The sequence below is a fragment of the Castanea sativa genome, chromosome 6 (assembly GCF_040712315.1).
Source record: "Castanea sativa cultivar Marrone di Chiusa Pesio chromosome 6, ASM4071231v1".
Lineage (NCBI taxonomy): Eukaryota > Viridiplantae > Streptophyta > Magnoliopsida > Fagales > Fagaceae > Castanea > Castanea sativa.
This window is the reverse complement of record NC_134018.1, coordinates 41,976,890-42,003,961: the sequence shown is the minus strand read 5'-3', so window position 1 is coordinate 42,003,961 and position 27,072 is coordinate 41,976,890. Positions and strand designations below refer to the sequence as shown.

At 33.4% G+C, this 27,072-nt stretch overlaps 1 protein-coding gene across 1 annotated transcript; it reads right to left on the bottom strand.

Moving 5' to 3' along the window:
• Nucleotides 1-4,351: 4,351 nt before the first annotated feature.
• On the bottom strand, nucleotides 4,352-5,478 carry LOC142639987 (uncharacterized). The gene is made up of 2 exons (XM_075814106.1): nucleotides 5,128-5,478; nucleotides 4,352-4,975 (listed from the first exon to the last, which is right to left on the bottom strand). Exons 1-2 carry the CDS (start codon nucleotides 5,476-5,478, stop codon nucleotides 4,352-4,354), a joined length of 975 nt encoding a protein of 324 aa, XP_075670221.1.
• Between the last annotated feature and the right edge of the window lie 21,594 nt (nucleotides 5,479-27,072).

Sequence of the window (27,072 nt, the reverse complement as noted above, 5' to 3'; positions counted from 1 at the left end):
AAGGAACATGTGTTCCAACACATAAACAAGATGCAATGAGAGCAACAAAGCATAGATACTAAAAGTAACTCAAAGCACCATAAAACAACGAGAAAACAAGCATAAAGTAAAACAAAGACAAAACAAGGTTTTCTCATAAAAGTTGTGTCTTCTCCCCCTTGGTATATGCATCTTTCCTATGGCTTTCTCCCCCTACGAATGTGCACGAGGTAGAATTTCTCCCCCTAAGAATGTGCACATGAGTCATATAGAAATGACAAAACATACCGGTATACTATCTTGTATAATCTCCCCCTTTTTGTCACGAATAGACAAATGAATCAAGAGGAATGAGGGAAAGAAAAGAAGATATGAATAAGCGTATGATGCATGAGGGGTGTAAGATGCATGAGAGAATGAAGCTCAAAAAAAAGATAAAACGTCTTAAAGATACAATGCTATAAAGTATAAAGTAAACATGACGTGCTAAGGATGATGGAACAAAGTATAGACCAAGGCATGACATAGACACAAGAACATGTTATATGCGCTAAAAGGTCTAAAAAGACTTAACTAGCATGAGTGAATGCAAAACATATCAAGTGTTAGAGTGTGTGCAATAAAGATGCATCTAGTATGCATCTATTGTGCATGTGAGATGCATGACTAATGCATGAATAAGCACTCACGTGGTGTTGTGAAATTTTAAAATACTCGTAAATGTACGAACCGTACCAAAGTATAGTTTGATAAGAATGAGGTCGAACCCACAGGGACTTGAATGAACGTAGGAAAATTAATTAAATCTTAACCAAATTAATCCTAACATAGTTTAATAAAAATTGGTTGTTTTGAAATTAAATAAACTAAGCAAATAATCAAATTAAGCAAATAGTTAAACTAAGCAAAAGATATAAAGCAATGAAAAGATATAAACAATCAAGGAAAAGGAATTAAGGTTTTGGAATCCGCCTAGTAAGTCATATCAACATATATTGATGATCATTAATTTTTCCCAACTCACTTCATGATAATCTAGAAATCAATCTTACTATCATGGAAAATATTCTCATTAAAATCCTTATTTTAAAAATCAAAAGCATGTTCTTCTTCGCTTATTAAGTATAAAATCAAATCATCAATTGTATCCGTAGCCAAACAAATTACAAGATATATCCAATTCTAAAAATCAAATCATAAATTGTATCCATTGAAAAGAAAATCACAAGCGATATCCAATTTTATAATCAAGAATTAATAAACCACTAATTAAGGTAAATCCTAAATCATGAGAAAAACATGATTGAACTCATATCTAGAACCTTATCTTAGTCAACTGATATGAAGTAAGAACAATTTAAATCATTAAAGAACAACTATTGTGGGAAAAATTAAATCACATAAATATTACTAATAATCCTTAACAAGGTTTCATCCTTAACCGTGATTATAAACTTAGCTACTCATAGTAATTAAAAGAAAACATAAGAATAAAATACTAAACATTAAACTAGACAAATAAAATACTAAACATTAAACTAGACAAATAAAATAAAACTAACTGTCAAGGAAGAAAACCAAAGAAGTAGCCGCACTCTCTATGTTCAGCCCTCAGCCCTAGCACTAGCCTCCATGAATTTTACCCTAAAGAACCTTTAAAGAGGTCAATGAATCCTATTACAAGTTGAATTCTCGTTTGGGGAAAATTCCAGATTTTTAGGCTTCACTTAACCAACGATTTTGGCCCATTTAACATCAGAATTCAGACTTTTGGTAAACTATAAAGTTGTAGCCCTTTAAGTTAACTTTCCAGCCCAACTTGAATCATCTCGATTGAACATTTAAGCCGAAAGTTATTCCAAAAATACTAACTGATGTGCAGGCTGGAATCCCAATCCGAATTGGACTTGGATTTGATGCAAATTTCCTTTAATTCCTTGCTCCAATTGGACTTAAATTTAATTGGGTTGGCCTTCTTTAACTTCAACATGTCCATTGTAAATGTAAAGTCCATTAGCATTCTTCTTTGCACAAGTCCACTTATTTAATTTCATTATCCTATAAAAGACAAATTCACACAATAAGATTCAATTAAGTACAAAATTAATTATTCAACATTATTCCAAAACAAAATATAAAATGCATGAATTAACTCAAAATAAGTATGATAATGCCTTTCTAACAATGATATAAATATGCAAAATTAAGCTATTATCAATGCACATCAAATACCCCCAAACCTACATTTTGCTAGTCCTCGAGCAAAACAGATAAAGAGTAAAACAAAATAAAGAAAAAGAAAATCCTAACTAATCCACTTTCACTGGAAATTTCGATTGCATTTAGCATATGCAACAAGCCTTTAAATCCCTAGCTTACACTAGTGGACGAGTTGCGGTCTCGTGAGGGTTTGTAGGGAATATACCCACAAAATTCTGAGAATGAATACTGAAAAAATAAAAATAAATAAATAAATAAATAAAACAAAGAAAATCAAACTTTTTTTTTTCAATTGCTTTTTACAAAGAGGATTAGTTCAAGTTCAAAAATACTACAAATGCTAAAGAAATTTCTCATGCCATCAAAACTCAATGTGAGTGAAAAGTGGTAGCCAACCCAAACATACTCTTAGTTTTAGAATAAACTTGACTCGAATCTCTATTTGAAAGTATGCTTCAACTCAAATCTTTCTGGTGTTATCACTCAACAAATGAAATCACTCTGAAATGGGGTGTAACACTCTCAACAATATATGTGAGCAGAATAATGTAAACAAAATCAAATACCTCAGATATAAATCTCATGAAAAACGCTTAATCAAGAAAGAACAAGTAGTCTCATGAAAGGATGCCAAAAATATTTATACCACACCTTTTTCTTCTCAGTCATATCAATATCTGAACTACACAATCTTCAAGATCAAATAAGGACTTTATCATAACGTAATGTAGGGTAAAAGCAAAGGGAATGAAATAAAAATGGGTGAAGGTAAATATAAGAAGTGTTTTCAAGATCAATCGAAATCTTGATACTTTTTGGAATTTCCATTCAACACTTTTTTTTTTTCAACTCTTCTTCTTCAAAGCAGTACTCCTTCCTTACATCTCACTTCTCAAAATTTGATGAGAACCCTTTTTTTATTTTCTTCTTTTTGACATTTTTCCTATCTTTTTTTTTTTTTTTTTTTTTTTTTTTTTTCTTCTTGAATTTTTTTTCTTTGACTTCTTTTTTCTTTCTTCTTTGAATTCTCGCACAAACCACCATATTGAAACAAACTGATCAAATTCCATCTTGAAACACTATGGATAAGGGCTTTAAGAAAGAAAGGCTAATTAAAAGGTTCAACGGTGTGACTAGCGATAATGTATCAAGAAAGAAAAAGAAAAACTCATATATGGCTCAAAGTAGACAAAAATGGCCTAATCTCATCTCTCAAAGACTAGTATAGTTCATTCAATATCAATGACTTCAAAAGATTCAAGTGTGGCATAAAATTAGATTTTTTTTTCTTGGCCAAAAGAAAGAACAATGAGACTACAACAAGGGAAACATGTTACGCACTTCCAAATGAACTTTAAGATTAGAAACAATAATCAACCCTCCAAAAATATTGATTGGCTCAAAACTCACAAGGGTTACAATCTCCACATTGTTATCTTCAAGATTTTCTAGTCACTTTTATCCTTCAACAAGAAGTTCTGTTTGAGTGGCTACGTGCATGTGCAATGAATTGAGCATGAAAGTAATGAAATTCTTTAAGCAGGAGTAGTATAACAAACTCAAAACATAGACCTCAAGATAGGCAAAAGAATTTTTTATTTTAGACTAGACAAAACACAACAGAAAGATAGAAATCTATGTACATCCCCCCCAAACCTAAACCAAACATTGTCCTCAATATTAAAAATGATACTCTCAAATATATGTCTTGAATGAAAAGAGAGCAAAAAATTAATATGCAACATGAGAACCAAGTAGAAACAAGTAAGGTAAGGAGAAGGAAGAGACGTACCTTGATCAAGCTGATTGTTATAAATTTTAAGTTCTGTCAAATATCAGCTAGAACAAAATAATATAAAACAAAACAAGAAAATAAACACAAATATTAATCTAAAAACAGAAAATAAACAAGAAAAAGATTTTTTTTGCAAAAAGATTTAACACAATTGGAGATCAATCCTAATAAATAGGACCATCCAAACCTCAACAACACCATAGAGATAAATAATGCATACTAAGTATGGACTAGTCCAATGAGATTGTAACTTACCTGGGTCAAAAACATGTTGGGAAGCTTTTGCAGTGTCTTCCAAGTGAATTCTTTGCATAACCATAGAAGAACTAATACTCTTAATATCAGCAATTTTCCAACCTATGCTTCCTTGTGTTCTTGAGGTATACTTATCAAGTGGTGTTCCCGAAAGTTATCCAACTTTGGTGGTTCTACAATAGATGGGAGTGGGGATGAAGAAAGTGGAAAAGGGACCACTTTTGACTGCCAGCTATTAGTACTTAAGAGAGGAACAGAATCCAACAATGCATTGACTTCCTCAATTGATTTTTCAATATCCAAATTGCAATCAAAAGGGGTTAAGCAATCCTTTAGGGGATCCTCACAACTTGATTGTACGAGAGTATCGTGGACTAGGCCCTCAATCATGTTAACTTCATATATATCCTCATTGTCTAGTACTTGCTTACTTATGTCAAAGATATTAAGCTCAACAGTCATATTTCCAAAAAAAAAAATCTTCATCACACCACTTCGACAATTGATCAAAGCATTGGATGTGGCTAAGAAATGGCGACCCAAAATGACATGGATTTGTGTATTGGCATTTAGAATAGGCTCAGTGTCTAACACAACAAAATCAACAGGAAAGTAGAATGCATCGACCTTAATCAGCACATCTTCAATAATACCTCTAGGGATTTTCACAGACCTATCAGCTAATTGAAGTGTCATGGTTGTTGGTTTTAACTCCCCCAAACCTATCTGTAAATAAATTGAATCTGGCATTAGGTTCACACTTGCCCCCAAATCTAGCAAAGCTCACTCAATGAGACGATCCCCAATCTTGCATGAAATTGTAGGAGATCTTGGGTCCTTACATTTCACTGATATTTATTTTGAATGATTGAATTGACTTGCTCAGTCAAAAATGCCTTTTTAGGGACATTTTTCTTTCTCTTCATTGTCACAAGATCTTTTAGAAACTTGGCATAAGCATGAACTTGCTGAATTGCATCAAGAAATGGAATGTTTATTTGCACTTGCTTAAAAACCTCTAAAATGTCTCCAAATTGTGCACTTTTCTGAGGACTAATTAACCTTTGAGGAAATGGAGCTTTAGGAACAAACCTCTTATCAAGGGGGGAACTAAGATCCTGAATTGGAGTGGCGGGTGGGTTGTCCTTCTTTTCTCCATGATCATCATGTAAACTATGAGTTCCTTTTTTCTTTAACACAATATTTTCATCATCCTCCACTTCTGGCATTTCACTTGATTATCAACTTGCTTACCAGACCTAAGGGTAGTAATAGATTGAACATGTTCTTGTCCATGAGTAGAACTAGAAGAACCATTGATGGCATACTGTCCTTTTGGGTTAGGTATAGGTTGACTAGGAAACTTTCCTTTTTCCCTCTCTCCAACTTGGGTTGATAGCTGGCCAACTTGATTTTCCAACTTTGAAATAGCTTGAGTATTCAAATGGGTGGAACTTTTCATCTCTTGAATGGCTTGACTAGTTGACTACATGAAAGTTTTGAGAGACTCCTCCAAAGATGATTGTTGTCTTGGTGGTGCTACAAACTGAGGTTTTGATTGAGGAATGAGAGGATATGCTTGAGTAGGTGGACGAAATTGACTTTGTTTATGCACTTGTTATCCACCTACATTTGTGGGAGGCTGATTTTGCTTCCATGAGAAATTAGGATGGTTCCTCCAATTTGGATTGTATGTCTCTAAAAATGGACTAGCAAATGGTTTTCCATAATCATTCAGTGCATTTGCTTGCTCAGTATAAAAATCAGAGTACCCAACTGTAGAAGGACACATTTGTGTTGTATGCATAGGACTTGCACAAATAGAGCATGTTTCACTTTGAACTTGATTGACAGAATTCATCCCTCTACCTAAAGCTAAAGCCTCAACCTTACGAGTGAGATTGTCCAACCTAGCTTTTATGTTTGAATCTTCACTGACTTCATACAATCCTCCTTTCTTAATCAGAGGAGTAGATCTCTCTCTACGGTTGGAAAAATCCCATTGTTGTGAGCTTTCTGACAAATTCTCAAGAAATTTGTTTGCATCATCATCTACAAGACTCAAAAATCCACCACCATTCATGGACTCAATCATGTTACGATTTGTCTGAGTCAAACCATTTTAAAAATATTTTACTAGTCTCCATGTTTCAAAACCATGATGGGGATACTTTAAGATCAAGTCCTTAAATCTATCCTAACTCTCATAATATTTATTTTGTTCATCCTGATAAAAATCTGCAATTTCTCTCCTCAAAGCATTGGTCTTGGCCATTGGGAAAAATTTAGAGAGGAATTTTGTGACCAATAGTTCCCATGAAGTGATAGATCTAGGTGACAAAGAATTAAGCTATGCTTTTAACTTATCCTTCAAGGAAAAATGGAATAAACGCAAGCGAACAGACTCATCAGTGAAATTTTGGAACTTACAAGTAGCACAAATCTCAAGAAAATCCTTCACATGCATATAAGGATCTTCTCTATCCAATCCATGAAAGGTAGGAAGAAGATAGATTATCTGTGACTTTAACTCAAAATGTGCAGCAGTGGTTGCAGGCAATACTATGCAAGATGGAGGGTTGGTGGTTATGGGTGAGCACAACTCCCTAAGAGTTTTTGAATCATCTCTTGTTTCTCCCATTGTGGATGGATAATCAAAACTAACAAGACGATTTTCTTTATCACATATCCAAGTTCTCATACACCAAGCACAAAGATTTTTTTTCTATTTAAAAAAAAAATAACTACAACTAGTAGAAGGAAAAACTCAATTAAGACCTAATTTATTTTCCTAACCAAGTCCCCGGCAATGGCGCCAAAAACTTGTTGTGAAATTTTAAAATACTTGCAAGTGTACGAACCGTATCGAAGTATAGTTTGACAAGAACGAGATCGAACCCACAGGGACTTGAATGAACGTAGGAAAATTAATTAAATCTTAACTAAATTAATCCTAATCTAGTTTAATAAAAATTGGTTCTTTTGAAATTAAATAAACTAAGCAAAAGATATAAACAATAAAAAGATGTAAACAATCAAGGGAAATGAATTGAGGTTTTGGAATCCACATTGTAAGTCATATTAGTATATATTTATGATCATTAATTTTTCCCAACTCACTACATGATAATCTAGAAAACAATCTTGCTCTCATGGAAAATATTCTCATTAAAATCCTTATTTTAAAAATCAAAAGCATGTTCTTGTTCGCTTCTTAAGTATAAAATCAAATAATCAATTGTATCTATAGCCAAACAAATCACAAGATATATCCAATTCTAAAAATCAAATCATAAATTGTATCCATTGACAAACAAATCACAAGCGATATCCAATTTTATAATCAAGAATTAATAAACCAAGCATTCAACTAATTAAGATAAATTCTAAATCATGAGAAAAACATGACTGAACTTATATCTAGAATCTCATCTTAGTCAATTGATATGAAGCAAGAACAATTTTAATTATTTTATCACATAAATATTACTGATAATCCTTAACAAGGTTTCATCCTCAACCCTAATTATAAACTTAGCTACTCATAGTAATTAAAATAAAACACAAGAATAAAATACTAAACATTAAACTAGACAAATAAAATAAAACTAACTGTCCTGGAAGAAAACCAAAGAAATAGCCACACTCTCTATGTTCAGCCCTCAGCCCTAGCACTAGCCTCCATGAATTTTGCCCTAAAGAACCTTTAAATAGGTCAAGGAATCCTATTACAAGTTGAATTCTCGTTTGGGGAAAATCCCAAATTTTTAGGCTTCACTTAACCGACCATTTTGGCCCATTTAACGTCATAATTCGGACTTTTGGTAAACTATAAAGTTGTAGCCCTTTAAGTTAAATTTCCAGCCCAACTTGAATCATCTCGATTGAACATCTGAGCCAAAATTTATGCCAAATCCTTTGATTCCCTACTCCAATTGGACTTAAATTTAATTGGGTTGACCTTCTTTAACTTCATCATGGCCCTTGTAAATGTAAAGTCCATTAGCATTTTTCTTTGCATAAATCCACTTATTGAATTCCATTCTCCTACAAAAGACAAATTCACGCAATAAGATTCAATTAAGCACAAAATTCATTATTCAACATTATTCCAAAACCAAATATAAAATGCATGAATTAACTCAAAATAAGTATGATAATGCCTTTCTAACAATGATATAAATATGCAAAATTAAGCTATTATCAATGCACATCACGGGGCAAAGTGTATAAAACACACCACTAATGATTAAAACATGATAAACATGAATAATTATGGTGATCCCCAAAGTTTGGTACTCATCGGAGTCCAAAACAACGAGAAAATGTCATTTGGGCATTTTATCAAACACTTAGAGTGCACACACTACACATGTATGTTAAACAATGCAAGAATATATGAAAATCTTGCCTAAATACATATTATTTTTACCACAAGGGGCCAACATCCAAAGCAAAACATCATTTAAAAAAAAGCCCAATAAAAAAGATTGACAAAAATTAAGTTTTCCAACTCTCATTTGAAAAAATCCCAACTATGAACATAAAACCCTCCAAAAACATAATCTAAGGATCAAAATCAATGAAGAGAGTTAAAGATTATCTTAGAGATGTTAATGGAATGAAAAAGAATTGAATTTAGTTGGGTTTTGATGTAGAAACATTAAAATAGGGGTTTGGGAGAAGATGGAAGAAGTTTAAAACAAATGACCCACGCAATGCCCTTTAAAAGATGATCTAGAAATTTTCGTGGGAAGTTTCGCTAGTTACATACCTGCGAAATTTCGCTAGTATCTCGCTGGTATTTCGTTGGTAAGCTTTACTCGTGAAATAGTCGTGAAAATCTCTGTCCAAAACTGAAAAACTTGAAAATTGGACCCTTTAACTCGTGATTGAACTTATACATAAAATAAGTCACGAAAACACATAGAAAACATGTTTTTCACACAAAAACAACTTGAAAAACATTGAAAAACATGAGTAATACAAATTACTTCCAAAAGCAAACAAAAAGAACAAAAATCATTTTGGTTTGATCCACATATGGTTGAGCAAACACACATCACATTTGAACATGTACAATCACACAAATGAAATAAACCTTCATTGGACAAAGTCTTGTGTGTTGTGTGTGTATCAAATGTGGAATAATCCTTAGTCTAAAGTGAAGCTTCAATGATCAATTCAATCAAGTCATACACAACTAGTACTAAGTCAAGTGGGCTATCTCAATTATAGAAATGAACATATATGATCTCCCACAAGAAAAATGATTACATAACTTTGAAACTTTTTATTTGGTTTCTTTACAAATCATAACATTGATCAATTTTGAACGAAACATCTCATTTTGAGATCGATGCCTGAAATTTTTGATATTTCAACTTTGTGAGGGAGCCTTTGGCTTTTTGAGGCACCATTCATTTTAATACAAATCAATTTCCCTTTTTCCTAGTCAAATGTTAGTATATGCGATGGCTTTTGCAGCTCAATATCTCTTTTCATTTTGAGATTTACATTTGTTAAGCTTTTTAAGCAAAAACATAAAAACGTGGGAAAAGATATAGACACAAGTCTATGCATGTATCAAGACCAATAAGACTATTGACTAATCATTCGTGACAAGCTTAAAGATCGATTTACAACAATCACACATAAATTTCAAGATTTTTCCCGCAAAGATAGATGTGAATACAAAACAAGCTAAGCTTGTAAATGTACTATGCCATTAGTACAAAGGTACTAGGCCAAACTCACATGTGAAATATGCTCAAACATACATGATCAAACTTTTTGAATTTTTCACTTTTTATGTGGTTTTGGATTTTTTACACACACAAAACAAAGACATAAAAGTAAGATAAAAAGCAAAAACACAACAATGCATATAAATAAATGCAAGATGCACAAATGCATGACAATGAAGCATCTAATGTATGAACGGTCCCACAAAGATCGAAAGAATTAGATCAAGGACCAAAAGAGCAAAAACTCAACCATAGGAACCCTTCCTCATCTAAACGAAACGATTGTTTGGAATGAGTGTCTCATGATAAGTGAGATGAGGGTTGGAAGAATGAGAACCAGAGATGCACATAGACAAGGAGGTAAGAATATCAAAAACTTTGTTCAACAACTTACCATTTTCCCCCAAAACCGGTTTAGCTTGCAAAGCACAACTTCTAAGAAGATCAAGTTTCTATTTTCTTTGATTCTTTTAAGAGCTTGAAACTTAGAGCAATGAGGTCTAAGATGACCAAAAGCATCGCAATGGTGACAAACAATGGGTTTAGGTCCACTAGGCTTTTTAGGGAGGGATCTAGGAACATGGTTTTGTTCTCTCTTCAACTTAGGACATTGAGGTCTTATATGACCGATCACACTGCAATAGTGGCAAGTTGGAACAAATTTAGATCCATCCAAAACCTTAGGTTGAGACCTAAACGGAGTTCTTGGCTTAAGAGCCTTTCTCTCCACTTTTTGGTTTCTTTTGTGTAGAGGAATGTACATCAATTTGTCTTTATAGGTAGAACTCACACTAGGCACAAAATCAGGTACCACAACATGATTGCAACAAATATTTTCATCATTTTTAGCAATAAGTTCAGCAATCAAACACTTGGCATGCATCTTAAGAGATTCATTTTCACATTTTAACTCATCAACAAGTTTTTTAGACAAAACAAGTTTAGCATCCAAGTCCATATTCAAACATTCAAACTCTTTCAGCTTTTCAAGAGAACTTTCAGCAAGTTTTTTATACTTTTCAACCAATTTGTTGGATTCATTGAGCTTAGCAATCAAATCACCTTTTTCAAAAATAAACCTGCTCAAATTCTCAAGAAACTTCTTACCATTTTTCTTCAAGAGTTTGACATTTGGAATATTAACAACAATACTCATAGATTCATGTAACATGTCATCACAATTTTGAGGATTAACACTCATAGAGGTATTTTCACAAACACATGGCATGTTACACTCAACAACATCCATAGAAGCATACAAAACACTATCCATGGCAAAACACATAAAGGGGTCAAGGATCACACTTAGGTAATGAAACCAAAACAAGTGTACCTGCTCTGATACCAATTGAAAGCTCGGATTTGTGTTAAAAACACAAGAGCTGTATAGACCCCAAATTAAAAAATTACAGCTCGATTGATTTTACTCTAACTTAAACTAAGTGCGGAATAAAGTAAATGCGAGTGAACAAACAATACAACTACTCTAAGCCATATTCAACAAATCATAGCAGTAAAATGAAAGCTAAAAGAATAAGGAAGAGAGGTGCAAACACAAGATAACACGCCGATGTGTTATCGAAGAGGAAATCGAAGAACTCAGCAAAAAACCTCTTCGCTGCCATCCAAGCGGTAAATTGATCAACTAGACAATAAGTTGGGATACACGAATAGCAAGAGACCTTCCAAGTCTAATCTACCTAATGTACCTAAGCCCTCCAAGCTCCTACTCCAACAAGGCTTCTCAAAACCGTGTCTTGTCTAGCTTTCCAGATCCCGCAATACGCCGGATTGCTTCCGCCAAGCCTCACCGGCTTCTTTTGGCAAATTCCCAAAGCTTCCCAAGCTCCAAAACATTCTCTATACTCTGAAAAGGTGTGGGTTGTGTTTGGATACAAATCTCATCTCAAGGTATGGCAATGGGAGAGGGAAGAAGAAGAGGCTTTAATGATTTCTCACTAAGGATGTGTAGCTCTCTCTCTAAAAGATGGGTGTGTGTGTTGTAGAAAACCTATCTAGGGTTTTTCTCTCTGAATGACCTCACATACTTTTGTGGGTAATGATGGTATATATAGTATGGGTGAAAGGTAAGAAAGTCACACTTAAAAAACCTCTAGGCATAGAGTTTCGCGAGTATCTCGCGGGAAGGCCATACCCGCGAGACACTCGCGAAATCCCCCGAGCTAGCACAACTCTTCAGCTTCCAGCATGTGCTTCTCACGTGGCTCTTTCGCGGGTTAGCTACTAGCGAGATAGTCGCGAAATCCACTGATTCTTCATTTTATGCTCAATTCTTCACCAACTTAATACTAAACCCAATACAAGAAAATCTCACAAAAATACAAGGAAACAAATTTATACAATTACAACACTTTTTGTCATGGAATAAAGCCAACATAAAACAGAGTTGTAAATCACAACTTTACAGATATACATGTATGTAAATGGACATTCTATTTCATCTGGAAAAAAAGGAAATTTTATGCAACCAGTGGCAATAAAAGAGGGTGAGAGAGAGAGAAAAAGCATACCTTTGAAGGAAACAAGGGTAGCCGAAGAAGTTAATGCAATCTGTGCCATTGAAGAAGGGGGGGGAACGCCATGTGTTTGATTGTGTTTGTGAAAGAGAGAGAGAGAGTGAGTGTGAATTTGGCAAAGAAAAGTGTCTAGGTTCTTTCGTTGACAACACAACCGTCCGCCAAAGCCAAGAGGTAGGAGCCAATGGCACACTTATGTTAGAATCCAGTCTTTTGACCATTTATTGCACATGTGGCACTGCTTATGTGATTTTTATCCATTTCTTTTCCTAATTGGATGTGAATTTTATTTTTAAATAATAATTTAATGCTACCATTTTCAATTGGAGGTATATTCTTTATCATGCTATACAATTGCAGGAATCTTAGGCGAATTTGACAAAATCCCAATTCATTCAAACTATTCTCGCCTACTCAAAATCTAAGGTATTTTCTTTGTAGTACTAAGAGCTTAAGTAGCCTAAATAGCTATATAGCTATTTTAGCTTCACCAAAACACAAAAATGCATGTTACAATAGTGGAGCCATAGCTATTTATGGCTGTGCACTATAGCAAGAAGCTAATTTTTTTATTATTATTAAACTTCTCTCTCTTCTCTCATTAAAAAAAATATTTTCTCTTTTTCTTTCTTTCTCTCTCTCTCTCTCTCAAGCACCCCTCATCTCATTTCCGCTTCACCAGCTAGCTCATCGGCGGTGGTGCTCATAAAATCCATATAAAAACCACCGAATCAGACACCCAGCCACCAAAAAAACACAGAATCGGATCACTGCCACCGAAGCAACGCTGATCCATCAAACCCACATCACAAAACACCACAAAACATAAACCTACAGAGATAGAGTAGAGAGAAAGATCAAAGTAACGCCGGTCCAAATTCCATACAACCACCACAAAACACAAACCCACATCACAAATCACAAACCCATGGCACAACCCACAAACCCGCGCTGGTGAGGAAGGCAAGAGCTTTGATGAGTTCGTTTGGCCACAGCACAACCCACAAACCCGCGCCGGCATAACCCATAACCCACAAGATCCTCGAGAGCTTCGACGACTAGATAGAGAGAAGTGAGAGTGGAGGGTAGAGAGGAGAGAAATGAGAAGTGAGAAGTGAGAGTGAGGCACGACACGACACGACACGACATGCACAGAGATAGAGAGAAAGAAAGATTTTTTTTTTTAAGAAAGAGAAAGAAAGAAATTAATAAAATAATGTAATAGATATATTATTTTATTGTGATGTTTATATTATTTTATTATGTTGAAAGCTAAAATAGATCCACTGTTGCTGGATGTTTTGTAAAGTGAGTAGGTAAAGTAGATAAAGTAACTTTTTGTGATGCCAAATAGCTAAATTTTTAGCTCCACTGCTATGGATGCTCTAATTTTCTCCAATCTACAACAATACTTCTAGTACATAGAGAAGTATATCAATCAAGCAGGGACTTTCTTCTCTTAGGTCCACGATGGTGAATACTCAATAGGAAAATTTTTATCACTACCACACACACATACCTGCGATCAAGGTTGTTAAAATCGAGATTCTACGTAGGATCGTTGAAGGTAGGTGGGATTATAGATCATAGGATTGGATTGTGAATCATAAAATCCTACATATTTTCATATTTAAAGTAAAAAACACATTGATAATGACTTTGTATGTTGAATAATCACGTAAATTATAAATTCATCTATAAAAAAAAAAAAAAAACTAAGATTTGCATCATATGATGCAATTTGCATATTATACATCGCTAAGTCTATACTAATGAAACAAATATATTTAAGTTTTGACCAAATGTATCTAAAAAGTTCAATAAATTTTTAATTAGCAACCAAATACCAAAATATTTATCAAAACATATGGAAAATATTTTTCAAGTTTTAAATTCTAAATTTGAAATCCAAGATAAGTTAGCAAATGGAAACTAATTAACTACAATATGAAATTCAAAAGCAAGATGAACATTAAGGTAAAGTGAACATTTAATTATTCAAATTCTAAGGTTCTTATAACCACCGTCCTAAATTCCTAATCATTATCATCCATTTCATCATCTATGTAGACATTATATATTTGTATACTAGAGCTGCAAAAGACATTAAGGTACAATTTCACACTCAACTATTCAAAGTTACCACTTAGCAACAATTAAAGAGCATGCATAAAAAAATAAATCAATTAATATACAAATACAAGTATAACAGATAAAATTATATATAAAAAAATATTTTAGTAATATTAGAACACAAATTGGTATATTGATCAAACAAATTTTACAACATTATAGCTTAAAAGGCAGCAAAGCCAACATCAAATTCTTCATTTAGAAATGAAGAAGCATTACTTCATTTTGATTACAAGTGAACTAGAAACTAGAAAGCATTTACTTAGGTTAAAATAATTTTATGAAAAATAAAAATAAAAAGCCATACCATCACAACATGAAAAAAATGAAAACCCTTAAAGTTTCATCAAAACACAAAATTTTTCCCATAAAAAAACAAAAACAAAAAAATTATGTTTTTGGTAGGATCGGTAGGATCCCATACGATCCTATACGATCCTACATGATCCTATGTACGATCCTACCATTTTTACGATTCTATTGCGATTCTAAACGTTTTGGTGATGTGGGATCGTAAAATCGTGCAATCTTACGATCTAGATCGCGATTTTAACAACCATGCTTGCGATATTCATCTCATATCTCTTGAAATTTCCCTCCATGTATGTAATAATCTTATTATTACTATTCTTGTTCCTCTTAAATCACATGTTACATAGTACATACTCCCCTACATAGAGTTCTCCCTCTAGCATTTGTACCACCTCCTTAGCTTATCGTTTTCTTATCACTTCCATGCTATCCAAGGCATACTTTTGTTACCTCTGATTAAAACTAGGTTTGGAGTCACAAAGCCCTTCACATTTAAAGTACTTTCATATGAAATTATTATTCATACTTCATAAACCATACCCTTGTCTCAAATTTTATTTTGCCATTCTAACCCATAAGCACAATTTCATGCTCGATGCAATGCCAGTAAAACATTTTGACACCTCCTCCTTGATTATCCTTGGACATAATTGAAATTGTGTTCACATAGCTACAATCCACATCAAGAGATTCATTGTTGCTCTTCAAAAAAAATAAAAATAAAATAGGGAGATTGATGGACCTTAATTTTAAGGTTTTACTCCCTAATCTAATATGTACGAAGAGGAGTTTTGTTTTAAAGAGTTCATTGAAGATGCTCTTAAAGAGATATAAATATTCCTCAATTATTTAAGAAATAATCATTTATTGTAATGAAAATATGACAAAGTTTGACTACAAACTTTGTTGTAGCTTAAGGCTACAACTTCACTCAATATATTTTTATTAGATGTGAATTTTGACAAATCCATTATTGAATTACATTTTCTTTTTATATCCTTTATGCTTGTAAAATTTCTAACAGATTAAAGATCAATAGTTATGTCATCAATTACTTGTTTAAATCGCAAGTTTTTGTAATCTAAAATTATGCATTAAAAATAAGTTTATGGATCATATAGTATATAACATCTGATTGACTCAAAATTTGACATGTGCGTTAAGAACATAAAGAACATAGAATTCAATGATTAGATTTTAAAAATATGTAGTCATGTTAGTTTTTTTCAATGAAAATTGTAGGCTTAAGCTACAACCAAATTTGTAACCAAACTTTTTCCATGAAAATATAACCAAATAATGAAATAGTTGATTCACATGAATAACCATTGTTGGGGACGTTTTTGCAACAAGGGCCGAAAATGCAAGATTAGCCCAAATCTCCCCTTGGATTATTTAGAAATGTTTATTTGTGGAGAATCAAGCCCAAAATTCCAAATGTATAATGAACAAAATGCTAATGGTGCTTTAACAAGAGAGAAATCAAAATGCCATAACTGAAATACAAGAAAATACAAAAAAGTACACAGGTCCGAAACTTTGACCCACAGTTAGCGAGAAGAGGAAATTGAGAGAGGTTTGTGAGGAAGAGAGGGGAGGTTCCCCTGTACCCATATTTCCACTTCTAATCTTCAGAATTGTGAGAGTGTTGGCTGGATGAATGAGCTTTTACTCTAAGTTTTAGCTATGTGGGTAAAATATGGCTGTTTGATTTTTGAGCTGAAGAAAGAATTTTATATTGAGTTTGAGGAGTTGCTAATGACTGGTTTTTAGGATAAAGATGAGGCTATAGACCTCCAAGACGCTCAATTAATGTTTGGTTCGCATTTGCTTTTGTTGGGACAAAAGGAATACTTTTTTTTTATCATCATTAGGGGAAATGCTTGACTAAACCCTTATTGGCTCCCATTTTTTTAGTTATTTCAGACTATTGGGGGGCTCACCTGAATGAGAGCTATCAGTTGAAATTGGCCAATGAGAGCTAACTATTTTTAAAAGGAAAAAAAGGTTTGGGTAGAAACTTTGGGCCACAGTCAGCAAAGCATAAAATCTGTTTTGGGATGGAAATTTCAGGTACAAGACCACCTCCATGAACCTGATGTGCTATTAGTGTCCCTTTCCCACTTGGTAGAACACATGTGCTGGGTTCATGCAAAAGGCCTGAAAGGAACTGACTCATACCCTTCAAACCACACTTCCTCAATTTTCCCAAATATGTCATATGGACTCGGGTCATGCTTAAAAGAATAAATAAAATATAATACATGAATTGAGCCCACAAGGAAGTCGAGCTTGGTTGAATCATGCTTGCACGAAATGTGTCGCGAAAATGGATATCAACAGCCATTTTATTATAAAATGGACAAAATTTGGCTAAAAATTTGATTATAGCCAATAGTTACAACTCCACATTATCTTTTTATTAAAGGTGAATTTTGACAAATTCACTATTAGATTATATTTTTTTCTTCTATCCTCTATGCTTGCAAAATTTCCAGAAGATCAAAGATTAATAGCTATGTTATCAATCAAATGTTTAAATTTCAAGTTTTTGTAGATTGAAATTATACATAAAAAATAAGTTTATGGATCAAATAGTAAATAACCGATTGGCACAGAGTTTGACACATGTGTTAAGAATATAAAGAATATGCAATCCAACGATTATATTTTCAAAATGTATAGTCAAATTAATTTTTTTTAGTAGGAGTTGTAGCCATAGGCTACAACCACAACCAAGTTGGTACCCAATTTTTGTCCTTATAAAATCTAGGCAAAAATGCAAAACTCACACTTTAAGTTTCACCACAATTCATTTTAGGTTTCTAACTTTGTTTTTATTTAATTGAGTCCTCTAAGTTTCAAAATTGTTCAATTAAAAAATTCCATTAGTCTTCATTAGGAATTCCCTTCAAGTATCCATTTCTTTGAATTTTTAGATTAAAAATCAAACTAATTAATAGAAAAACATTTGAAAAAATATAAAAAATTAAATTATTATTTAAATTAAAAAATATTTAAACAAAAAGAAATAAAACACAAACAAACAACAACATAAAAAAAAATTCTATTAAGAAATTCATCCCGAAAATTTCTCTGCCTAAGAAAAATACGACAATCATCCCATTCTCTAAAAACCCAGAACAAATTAATCAAAAAAAAGAAAAAAAAAAAAGATTAATTTGAAAGTGTAAAAAGCACGAAATGAAAAATGAATTCAAACCCATTTGAGAGAATAATGAGAAAAATAAAATATTCACATACCCCTTTGCCAAATCCAAAAACTCCATAAACTAACACAATAGGAGGTAGACTATCAACATCGGTTCTTGTTTTAGGGACGTCCTCCTTGACCACAACATTCATATTAGCCTTAAACAAACATTCATTCATAGCCCGAGAGAGATCACCAGCCACAGCTGAGCTAAATGTGCAAAACCCATATAGCAAACGAATTGTTGAGCTCACAAATAGCTCTGCTAATTGCAGTGGAATTACCAAACATCCCTTAAGAGGGAGAAAATGGGTTTTTGCCCTTTTTGTGAACAAAATCAGTGTGTTGCCCTTTTTCCCAAACTAATTAGGGAAATGCCCCTTTTTTTAAACTCGATTTTCTCAAAATCGAGTTTCAAAAAAAAAAAAAAAATTTTGGAGTCCTGTAGCGGCGTTTTAAGGAGCCTATAGTGACATTTTAAGGACCTATAGTGGCGTTTTGGAACTCGAGTTCCATGCAAGTTTTTTTTTTTCTTGATTTTATGGAGATCGAGTTCCAAAACGCCACTATAGGTTCCTTAAAACGCCGCTATAGGGCTTAACTTAATTTTGAGAAAATTGAGTTTCAAAAGAAAAGCATTTTTCTAATTAGTTTGGGAAAGGGGGCAACATGCTGATTTTTTTTCACGAAAAGGACAAAAGCCCATTTTCGCCCCCTTAAGAGTGTAAAAGCTCAACTTCCTACTAGCCATTAATAATAGTAATAATATGTCCAATTTGTTCTTATGATATCATTTTATATATTTCTTTAAATTGAACAAAAATTTATAATTGTCAATTTATATGATAGCTTATCATTATCTCTCATTACCAATTTAATTTCTAAAACATTTAAATTTAATGAAGTGATATCTATTCCCCTTATCCTACTTAAATTTAAAAACATCCTAAGAAGGGGAAGTGATTACCATTTCGCTCCACTCTCCTTCCTTTTGCTCTCTTTCCCCTTCATACCCTCAAGTCTCATCTATCTCCAAACTTTCAAACATAATGTAAAGGATGAGCTCTAGATATAAAAATATTGGATATACGTGCAAAGCTTAAGGAGAAAAAGGAGGGATAATCCTAATGTAAGACATATGACACTTGGCATGTAAGAAATCTAACTATGTATAATATTCCACGTTCAATATACAAATTCTCTTCCCATTTAACTGACATTGACTCATATTTGGCATCTCTCTCAAAATGCATTTCATAACTTATTAGAAGTGAAATGCAATTTGCACAAAAAAAAAAAAAAAAAAAAATTCGAGATGTTTGGCACTTTTTTCAAGTTCCATGACATGCATTTTCAGTTTAATACATTTTGCAATTTTCTTGAGATTGCAATTGGAACTCAAATCATTTCTTTTCTATTGTTATGAAAATTTGTTGTTGTTGTTTAAGTATTTTAATTCATCATATGTTTAAATAATTTTTAAAAATATTTTAATATTTAAAACTGTGGTTGAAGGCCTCCATTTATAAGTTTCATTATCATAAATTATACTTATATTCTTCTAAATTGATATTTCATTTCTCAAAGAAGAAAAAAAAAAACTAAAACTAAAACTAAAAAGAAAAAAGAAAAGAACCCAACTATATGTTAAAGAGGGCCGTCCCAAAAGGCTTAAAAAGGAAAATTTCGGTCGGAACCAGACCGAATTATGTATAATTTTTAATTATATATATAAAACCCATTCTATCTACCAAACTCTGCCATTCTCTTAGGCTTAGCTACTCTCTCACTCACAGACAGCTCTCTCACTAGCATTTCGGTTCAATGTAGTTGGAAGTTTTGTGGTTTTGTGGGTTTTTTGTGTGTGTGTGGAGAATTTGGAAGGGGATGGGAGGAGAGAATTTCTACTTATGTTAATAATATATATGTGTGTGTGTGTGTTTTAGGTTGTTATGAATGAGTTAGAATATATAAACTTGTTAGGTTTTAAAAGTTTAGAACAATTGGCAAATTGTAAACACAAACTTGTCTAAATATAGATTCTAGAGTATATAGATATTATTAGACAATGTTTAAGGTGATACAAGTCAAGATTTAAGAATATACAAGTTGCAGAAAGAAGAATTCAAAATCTGTCTGGTTCGATCGATCGAAATACAGGCTCGACCGATTGAAACACGTATCGGTAGAATTTTATTTCAGCCCAAACTCTACTTAAACGTATTGAGTTTCAAGTAAAATACTACTAGTATATAAAAGAAACCTTAAGCACGTTTTTATAAGGCTTTACAGAGAAAGAAGAGTGTGTCTCTTTTGTATCTAGGGTTTTGTACCCAAAAAGCTCTCTCACGTCTTCTACGGTGTTATTCCTTGAAGAATCTCAAGATCCGGTATTGTAGGAATTGTTGCATACAAGATCAACTTCTAAAGAGATCCAAAACCTTTGAGTGGAGTCTCAAAGTCACAAGTGTGGGTGCTTGTGTTGCAAAGGCCTAATAGAGAAGGAGTTCGTGGATTCGAAGTTTGTACATGGTCGTGTCAGTAAGTTCTACATGTGGTAGCAATAGGATGTTAGTGGTCTAAATTTTATTGTAAACTTCAATTCTTTATAGTAGATTTGCTTTTTATCTTGAGGATAGCGATATTAAATCCTTCCCAGGTTTTTTACCGGTTTAGTTTTCCTGGATCATCATATCGTTGTGATATTTATTTTTTTACTGCTTTGCATGATATGATTGTTTTGTTTTAACCTAAATCTGAATAATAAACTTAAGTATTCACTTGGTTAATTAATTAGGTTAAACAATTTGTTTTAAGGGGTCTAAAAACGTACAAAACTAACTTAAGTTACTCTTTATAATAGTAAAAGAAATGTTACATCCAAAATATTTTGATATTTTTACAATAATTTCACAATAAATATATGTATGACTCGTAACTTAGTACAGCCTCAGCCTCGAATGACTTGTTGTAGCTCAACACGACTCATTGCTAAGCACGAATTCAACTTTGAACAACTCATAGTTTAGTCTGTTCAATTTTAACACACACTACTAGCTTTAGGTAAAAATAAGACTTCAAATTTCTTTTTAGAGAAAATGCCAAATCATACTCTAAATTCGCATTAGTTGTTAAGCTGAATTACGCAAGAATAATTATGATTGACATAACCTGATTAATTTATCTTATGCATTTTTTATTAGTTGTAAGCATAAACTTATACAAGGCTCATTGAAACACAAATATGACATGAAAGCCCCGCTAAATTAGTGAGAAGAAAAAATCTAAAGAAAAGATTATACATATACACATAAAGCAAAACCCAAAATTGGGTCATGTAGCCCCACCAATCATTTATTCTTTTTATGCTAGTTATACCATAATAGCAAATAGAAAATACATGCCAAAAAAATCTTGTAATTCAATGACATCAATTGATCTTCTTTATGAGGAGAATCTAGATTCATAACTTTAAATCTTCATTCCCTTTTCTATTGTATCAATAAAACAAATCTCTACACCCTATTTGTTATCACAATTGAATTATTTAAAAAGAAATGAATTCTTCATTTTTCTATTAACCAGCACCTCCACCACAACCCCCACCTCCACCTCCACAATCTGCACCACCACCAACTCCAGCAGCACGTCCACGATAACAACCATCTCGATTGTTAGAATCACCACAAACAAATATGACCATTGAGAGTGACATGATAATCATGCACAACAAAAGTAGCCCACTTGGGCTCCCCAATACTCGCATCAGCAAGAACACCCGCATCAGCAAGAACACCCAAATCTCTAGCCATTTTTTTGCTTCTTGTTCTCTATTGCTTTTAGTTGTGGAAGTTTTAGCATGTATGTGTATATATATATATATATATATATATATATATATATATATAGAGGGAGAGAGAGTACTGTAACATGTCATATATATATATATATATAGGGAGAGAGAGTACTGTAACATGTCATACTTCATCAACGATGAAACTTGAAAGGTTAGCGTAGTGTTAGAAAATGGCTTGAATTGATTGTAGCCACTTTATTTGATTATGGAATTGTTGATTGGAAAAGTACTATAAGCCAAATAGTACTTGCATTTGACGTCTTCTCTCTTTTGCATTCATTGTCAAGATTTGGTATCACATCTATACAACTAAGCATGACTTTCTTGCATGGATGCGCAGGATTGGAACTAGGATTTGAATTTGCGGGTCAAAATGTTTTTTGTTTGAGGACTTTTTGAAGTTGGGATATCAACGCTAGAGGATGGCAATGTGACATCATCATTACCGGTTTTTTAATTTTTTGTATTTTTTCGTTTAAAAAAATTAAACAATGTAGTTAAATTATTATGATCTACAAATTAAATAAAAGTCATATTAATAATAGAGATCTATTACGGTTTTAAAAATTAAATTGGACAAAGAACCGAATTATTTGGTAAAATTTTTGGGGGGTTTTCCGGTTTTGTGATCTATATGGTTAGGGATTTGTGATTTGTAATTATTTTATTGGTATTTTGTTTTGTTATAGACCAGATTTGTGATTTGTTTGTTGGTTATTTTTCTTTTTGGTGTTCTTGGAGCAATTGGGCAAAAGGAATGGTCAGATAAATTTTTTTCCTTGGATTTTCATTGGTCAGTTTGTAAAACTTTGGGGGGGAATAGTACTAAGAGTCAAAACTTAAAATTTGTGTAAATATATATACTAATATATAATTTTCAATACCTTTTAGGAGAATGGCCCAACCTTATGCTATGTTTGGAAGTTTGGAAGGAGAAAAGAGTAGAGGGGAGGAGAGTAGTGGGGAAGAGAGTAGAGGGGAATTGTTATCCTTTATCTTGTTTGGATGTATTAAAAATTAAGTAAAGGAGAGGGGAATAATTAGCATTTTTTTAATTTGTAATTTTGTTAATATGGTAAGGGTAAATTTGATAATTCATTCGGTAAAGCATTTATATGCTCTAGTTTCTCTCCAAATTTCTCCAATTTTGGAGAATTAAAAATGAGGGGTTAGAAGTAGTTAGAACCCTTCCAAATCTCCCCTCTTTCTCCCCCTCCCCTCCCTCTCCACCCTTAAAAAACATCAAAATAAGATAATTTAACTTATTCTTCCTCCCTCTACTCTGCTCCCTCCATCCAAACAAAACAAGCTATTAGTGTAAGCCCGTCTCTGTAGATGCACAATAGTGCTTGCCGACACTTCGGTTATTTTGCTCTATATATATGGAGCTTGTTATTCAGAAGTGGTGTGGCGGAGCAGCAAAATGTGAGCTAGTAGTGTGGCAAAATGTAAGAGTGAAAGATCCCGGGGGTTTGTGAAGGGGTTGTGCAGAAAAGAGAAAACTTCAAGTTAAAATTCTGGGATTTCTAAAGAGAAAACCCATCTGGGTAGTGGGTATACATGTATGTAAATGGAAATTCTATTTCATAAAAAAAAAACAGAAAAAGGAAATTCTATGCAATCAGTGGCAATAAAAGAGGGTGAGAGAGATAGAAAGCATACCTTTGAAGGAAACAAGGGTTGCCGAAGAAGTTAATGCGATCTGTGCCATTGAAGAAGGGGGGGAACGCCGTGTGTTTGTTAGAGAGAGAAAGAGAGAAAGAAAGTGGGAGTGAATTTGGCGAATAAAAGTGTAGGTTCTTTCGCTGACAACACAACCGTCCGGCAAAGCCAAGGGGCAGGAGATAATGGCACACCTATGTTAGAATCCAGTCTTTTGACCATTTATTGCACATGTGGCACTGCTAATGTGATTTTTATCCATTTCTTTTCCTAATTGGATGTGAGTTTTATTAAAAAATAATAATTTAACACTACATTTTCAATTGGAGGAATATTCTTTATTATGCTATACAACTGCAGGAATTTGACAAAATCCCAATCCATTCATTCTATGCTCGCCTACTCAAAATCTAAGGTACTTTCTTCATAGTACTAATTTTCTCCAATCTACCTTCACTGCTTCTATTACATAGAGAAAGTTGGGACTTTATTCTCTTGGGTCTATTTTAAATCAATCAAGCAAAACACCTCGGCAAAGATTGAGGATTGGCAAGCTGTATTGATATCATTATCTAATGCAAACGGTGGTTTCAAAAGTAAATTCGGGCAACACACCTTGGCAACGTTGTAAAAAACAACTTGGCAACTTTGTATATTCGGTCTAGTTGGAAGTTTTTTGTGTTTTTTTTTTTTTTTGGGGGGGGGGGGGGAATTTGGAAGGGGATGAGAGAGTTTCTACTTATGTTAATAGTATACATATGAGTTAGTATATATAAAACTAACTTAAGTTACTTTTTATAATAGTAAAAGAAATGTTATATCCACAATATTTTAATATTTTCGTAATAATTTCACAATAAATATATGTATAATTCATAACTTAGCACGACCTTAGCCTTAAACAACTTGTGGTAGCTCTACATGACTCATTGCTTAGCATGAATTCAACTTTGAACACTTGTGGTTTAGTCTGTTTAATTTTAACACGCACTACTAGCTTTAAGTAAAAACAAGACTTCACAATTTTTTTTATAGAGAAAATGCCAAATCATGCACTAAATTCTCATTAATTGTTGAGCTGAATTATGCAGGAATAGTTATGATTGACATAATCTTATTAATTTATCTTATGCTTTTTTATTATTTGTAAGCATAAACTCATACAAGGCTCATTAAAACACAAATATGAAATAAAAGCCCCCTAAATAATTGAGAAGAGAAAAACTGAAGAAAAGATTATACAGGTACTAATAAAGCAAAACCCAAAATTGGGTCATGTAGTCCTATCAATCATTTATTTTTTTTATGCTAGCTATACCACAATAGCAAATAGAAAACACACGTAAAAAAATCTTGTAATTCAGTGACATCAATTGATCTTATTTGAATTGAGGTTTATAGCTTTAAATCTTCACTTCCTTTTATCGTTTCAATACAACAAATATCTACTCTCCATTTGTTCTAACAAATGAATTGTTTAAAAAGAAGAAGAAAATCCTACGAAACATTGTTATAATAATAGTAATGAATTCTTCATTTTTCTATCAACAACCTCCTCCTCCTCCTCCACCATCACAACCCCCACCACCACAACCCCCACCCCCATCCCCACCACCACCACAACCCCCACCCCCACCCCCACCCCCACCACCACCATGACGACCACAAACAAATATGACCATTGATATAATTGAGAGTGACATGATAATCATGCACAACAAAAGGAGGCCATTCGTGCTCCCTAACAGAATACCCGCATCAGCAAGAACAGCCAAATCTCTAGCCATTTTTTTTTGCTTCCCGTTCTCTATTGCTTTTAGTTGTTGAAGTCTTAGCATGTATATATAGAGAGAGTACTGTAACATTTCATACGCCATCAAGATTGAAACTTGAAAGGTCAGCGTTGTACAAATTGTATGGTAGTTTTCAAAACCTTTTTATTTGACCGTAGACACCACATGAATATCTGTCTTCGTGGTGTCGAATGCAAAGCACCGTGTGGGTCCAGCCCATATGCCTTGTCAAAGCTTATTTAGCTTGCCTCCAAAAGTCTTCAAGGAAGCCATGTCTCTTAATGAGACGTGAAAAGAAAGAAAACTGAGGCCATTCGGCCTTGTGAGAAAATCTGAAGCAAGATAGCTATTTTCGGCCATTTTTGTGTGAGTTCCAAAGAGCAAGACACAGAGAAAGAGAGAGCTTGGTGCAGTCCAAATGAAGAGATAGGGAAACACAGTGAGAGCATGAGAGAGTGAAAAAGAAAAAAAGAAGAAGATATTTTTCTTTACTCAAACACACAAGGAAGATAAATGGGTGGAGTTGTCATGAAATTTTTGAGTGCTACAACTGATGAGTCCATAAAAATTACTAAGGTCGTCCATCTTAATGAACGGTCTTTGTGTCATTAGTAGGCCATCAAAGATAGATGAGTAACCGTCCAACACATTCAATAACGATCATCAAAGGCCTTAAACCCTCTCATCAAGACAAAGAATGTTACAATTAGGATAATAATCACCCTCATTTATGTTTAACGGCCACCTAAGTCACCTATAAAAGGGACAATTTGTCAATTTGCAAAGGTACGTCAAAAAAAATACTACAAAACACTGTCTATATACACAATATATGGGTTGGTACTAACTTAAGCATCGAAGGCTCTCCCACCGAGTACAACCCGGTGGTCTCTTCAATTGCTCCCTCCTTTATTTTGCAGGTCCTACAAGATTGTCTAATGCTCTGGATTTGACGAGTGACCTAATTGACAATTTTGGCATCATCAGTTTGGCGCCGTCTGTGGGAATCGATTTGCCATTGAGTTCTTCCTACGACAAAGGGTCACTCACTTCAAACTCATAGATGATGATGCTAGAACTCGTATCCAAGAGAAACAGAGCATGCAATTGGATTTGCAGTGAAGAGGAGATCAAAAGGCTAAGCCTTCTTTCAAGATCCAATAAAGCAAACCCATTTAGCAATATCGTCTTCAAAGAACAAAACCTCAAAATTTCCATCAAATCACCCAAAGGTGGCTCGTTGTAAGGCTTAGATTGAATATGAGACAAACACGGACTTTGGAAGAACATGAAAGGCCTCAACGACATGGCCTAACTCTTGGGTCTTGAGGTAAGACGAGTTGTTTCTCATCCTATCAAATGGTTTTATCACCTATTGTTAAATGACCTAAAACCTAAAAACACAATAACCTCTTCTAATGCTTTATAAACATAAAAAGGAGTTTATTATGTTAAATATTCTATTGCTGAAAATAGAGAGATAATTGTAGGTGGTCATGTAATTTCGGCCACCCAAGTCAAAAGCTATGATGAAATTACCGTCAAAGAGCTTTTCTTTCTTGGTTTCAC